Genomic DNA, 4,613 nt, shown 5'->3' on the forward strand with positions numbered 1-4,613 from the left:
TAGCTTTTGTATAAAATAGAAGCTGAATATACTCTGGGCTGAGATCTCTGCAGTCTTCAGTCCGATAAAAGTGATAAAGAAGTTAAATTATGGATACAATCACGCATAGTAACAAAGGCCCGTTTCTGTTAGTCAAGTATAGTGCTCAGCAATTTTAAGTGCTTTGTGAGACGCTGAAGGGAGGGAATCTCACAGAAGAGACAAACTCACTTTCGTTTCTAACCAAAACTGTTACTTAGCTCACACACAGATATGGGCGCATGTTCCTCAGGCATATTACTTGTGCTATAAAATATTAAGTATGAAGTATCCTGAGTGAATAAAGAACATATGCCTGTTTCTAAGTCAAATATCATTTTAATTATTTTTCTTTCATTAGTATATGATGTAAATATTAAACATCTAGTAATTTAATTTTCAGACCATTACCACTTTGAGTTATGTCTATATTATTGGCATCTTCAGTGTAAAACTGGCAGTACTGTTAGCTCTGATACAAGAATCTAATTTTTTTTTAACAGCGGAACAGAGCACTAATTTTGTTATATACTAAAGGAGTTTTACTTTCTTTGCCTTTAATGTACTTGTCGTATTAATATCCTTACAAATAATATCATTAGAAACACCTCTTCTTTATATAATATATATAATACATACACGACACAGTTGATAAATGAAAAAGCCATGTTTAAACTCAAAACAAACTACAAATAATGTAATCCAAAGAAACAGTCTTTGAGTTTTGCTATATAGTTGGTCTTAGTGGTTTGATTATGCTATAATAAATATTAAGGGAAAAAACAACCTGTCATCATATTGGTGACTAAGGAGCGATACTCTTCATGCATTTGCAGTATTATCAGAAGGGTCTGTTTGCTTCAGGCAAGACAGATTTCTAGGAAAATGTACTCTGAATTTATCAATCAGGACCTGGACTCTAGTAGATTTAGGGAATCCGTTTGATTATGATTCTTATACACATACATGCACATTACAGAATAATTTATTTTTTAAACTGTTCAATTTTCATAGAATTTATTTTAGGAGCAACAGGATATAATCTAGAGAAATTGGTTTTATAGTTAATAACATGTACTGTAAGTGCCATAGTAAATAATATGTATTTTATTAATCATTTATCAAACTATTTTGGTTTTTTATGGATTATTCATCTTTAATTTATGAAAAGGAGTTCAGAATCAAAATTTTAGACTAACAATTTTATGGACTTCTAATATAGAGGGTTTTCTTTTTTCACAAAAGAAAAATTATAGTAAAGTTTCCATGTAGTAAACTGTACTTTCAATGTGCTATTAATAATAGTTGCCTTTATTCTTAATATGAAGCAGAACATGCTAGTTTTTGTGTGATTGGCATTTGAAAATTGATTCAAAATCCATATTAAATAATTATCATTAATTAATTAGTGATATCTTAATGGAGACCTTTTGGTTCCTCATAGTACATTCTGTACTTTTGTTTTAGTGGATTTGAGGTTATTGTGAGTGTTATATCATCTTCGCCGTTTGCTAATCACAGGGTTTCTGTTACTTTTTAGTATCTAGCAACGCCTCTCAGAAGGATGTGTTTGATTTAAAGGTCACAGCTGAATTAAATGCATTTAATATCTTTATCTGTGATCAGAAATGTAACATTGCAGATATTAAAATACATGGTAAGTTATTATTCCTTGTAGGTATTTCTGTTTCTTTACATAAACACACAGGAAAAATGAGCTTGTACATGGTAGATTTCCTATAAGTCATCTTTTGGTTTACTTATATTGGTGACTTATACAGACTTTTCAAAGGTATACCTTAAAATGCTAGAAGTAAATTTGTTGTGATGCATTGCTGACTTGAGACATTCTTTATGTCTGTATGTAAAAAATTGCAGAGTAAATCTAAGTTTTAATCTCTTACTGTTCTGACTGCGTTTTTCAGAATAATATAACTTTAAATTGAGAAATGGATACATGGTAACATCTTACTGAGTAAAACAGAGTCATTATCCTTATTTCTGTGGACTTTTGTGTACATACCACATCAGGAAAGGAAGTCTCTAAAAGAAATCTTGTAAGCTTTTCCCATTATTAGCTTGAAACAAGAAAAAAGTATTATACATGGTGTAATGGTTTAGGTTATACCATAGGTTCTGAAGTCATCTTGCCAGGGTTCAAGTTCTGACTCTAACACTGGCTGATCTTGAGCAAATTAATTTACCTTTCTATACTTTAGTTTCCTCTTCTGTAAAATGGAGATACTAATAATTTTCATGAGGTTGTTGTGAGGATTAAGTAAAACTTATACATTTATGTATGTTTAGAAAAGTCCCTGGTACATAGTACACATATTACTGTGTATCTTTCATGGGGGGAATGGTAATGGTTTGAATTTGTTACTGGGTCTCAGCTTCAGTTATTCTCTGTGTACTGAGGAGCAGTTGTAGAAACCATTATCCCCTTAGAAATTATAAGAATGACAAAGAAATTTTTTTGGAGAGAAATCTTAGAAGACTATATTCTAGATACAGTTTTGTAGAAATAAAAGTACTTATTTATCAAATGGTGTTCATTTACTTTTAGTTATTGGAGTATCAGTTTTAATAACATAATAAACTTTTGTGAGACAGATATTTTAACAAATATTATGTCTTCCTAAAAGACCACTTCTGGTCTTGCCAGTGGACAGGATATTTGTGTCTGTAGAAATGTGATTAATTTTCTTTGAAATTTGATATGTGCATGTGGTTTTTTTATTTGTTTTAAAATTTCTACAACTTTTATGTAGGAGAACCTGTATCTCTTAAAGGTATTATTATCTTTTTTAGCTATCTTATACATGGAAGTTGATAGCATTAATATGTCTAGTAATGGATAATTTTTATTTACTCTATATCTTATCAGTATATTATTGAACTTAAACATCACTGAATTGGTTCACTTGGATTGGGTGAAAAGTTTGTAAATGTTATGTTTCCCCTAGGATTGGATGCCTCTATTTCTGTGAAGCCAAAGCAGACTGATGTGTTTGCCAGACTTAAAGATATCATAGTTACAAATGTAGATTTGCTGTCCATTCACAAAAAGGTAATGAAAAATACATTTCTATGTTGAAATTTATTTTGTTCCTTGGATTTGAGATGCTGTGATTCATTTGTTTAGAATACTTTTATTAGTTGTGTGTCATGTGGTGGGTGCTTTGTTAGGGGTTAGAGATGAAAACAGTAATGGTCTGCTTTCACGTTGTTTATAGGTTAGGTCTCCTGTTCGCAGTGATTTGTAAAAGTTATTTCTGAACAGTTAAGTTACTGATATTTCCATGGATCAAATGATTTTTATAGAAATAGGAGAAAGTTATTGTCAAGTAAAATATTTTTAACTAATAATTTTCAAGGTTGAATTTATATATTGCTTCTTTATATATCAAGGATTTTGTGATAAGGGAACTTACTTATAATACATTGATAAGGGCTATACAGCTCTTTTGATACAATAACAAGTTAATCTAATACTTTTAGGCCGTCTCTATTTTGGGAGATGAAGTCTTTAGGTTCCAACTGACTCTTTATCCTGACGCCACAGAAGGAGCAGCCTATGCTGATATGTCTAAAGTGGATGGCAAACTTAGTTTCAAAGTGGGTTGTATTCAGATTGTTTATGTTCATAAATTCTTCATGTCTCTTTTGGTAAGTTTATTGTTTAAATGTATTTATTTCTTATTAAGGCTTAAATATTTTTGCCTATGCAATTGAACCTAGATAGTATAAATTGTCATTGATAGGGCTATGTGGTAAACGTCCAAATACTGAACAGAATGTTATAGTTTAAGGAAATCCTTTAGATGATGGTTAACCAAATGAGTTTTTAAAATTACTGTTTTGAATATATAAACTATCATTCTCTAACATTTCCATAGTTATGGATTTTGAAAATACTTTTTGATGTTTTAATTTAGGCTTTTCAGTGTTACTTGTTTGATGAAATACTCTTAAGAGTATTTAGCTAAAAGAATTTTTTAAGGAAGCTGACAGGCATTCAGAGGACTAATATTGGAACTTGCACCTTATAACTGTGATCAACAAGGCCATAAAATTCTTTTCTTCTAATGTTATTTATTTCTATTTAAGTGTCATGGGCTGAAGAGTTTAAATCTGCTTATACCTCTTATCAGGAATACTAATTAAAACTTATAAGCCAAGAATTTCTACTTAAACTATCATGTTCACTTTTCTAGAGAGTAATTTATTTGGAGCAGAATGGGGGGAGATTAAGTTACTTTGTATTATTAATAGATGAACATCAAGAATATTGCTTCTCAGAATGTTCTTTTCCTCATTGGGAAACATCTTTCAGTTTTCAGTTGAAATTGAGATGAAGTGCATCTCACTATAAATCAAGAACCTTTGATTCTCACTAATGATTACAGGGTCATAGACAATTAACCATCTTTCCTCGTGTGTGAGTACATTTTAAAAAAATCTTTAGAAATAAGCTGGCAGAACCTTAGTTTCTAAGAGTAAACTTTATTCCTGTGATGTAGCAATACAGAATTGAACCTACTTTTGGAGAAGTACAGTGCTCTCTCTCCTCCATTTAAATCTGAATTTAAAAT

At 30.6% G+C, this 4,613-nt stretch overlaps 1 protein-coding gene across 1 annotated transcript in view; it reads left to right on the top strand.

Annotated features, from left to right (window-relative positions):
* The window catches only part of VPS13C (vacuolar protein sorting 13 homolog C (S. cerevisiae)), a 213,380-nt gene that overhangs the window by 132,988 nt on the left and 75,779 nt on the right, over positions 1–4,613 (top strand). Inside the window, 3 exon segments of the mRNA XM_012645033.1 lie at positions 1,559–1,675; positions 2,985–3,088; positions 3,520–3,687. Of these exon segments, the coding sequence (XP_012500487.1) occupies positions 1,559–1,675; positions 2,985–3,088; positions 3,520–3,687 (389 nt within the window).

This window comes from Propithecus coquereli, unplaced genomic scaffold (assembly GCF_000956105.1).
Source record: "Propithecus coquereli isolate 6110/MARCELLA unplaced genomic scaffold, Pcoq_1.0 Scaffold224, whole genome shotgun sequence".
In the NCBI taxonomy this organism is placed as follows: Eukaryota; Metazoa; Chordata; class Mammalia; order Primates; family Indriidae; genus Propithecus; species Propithecus coquereli.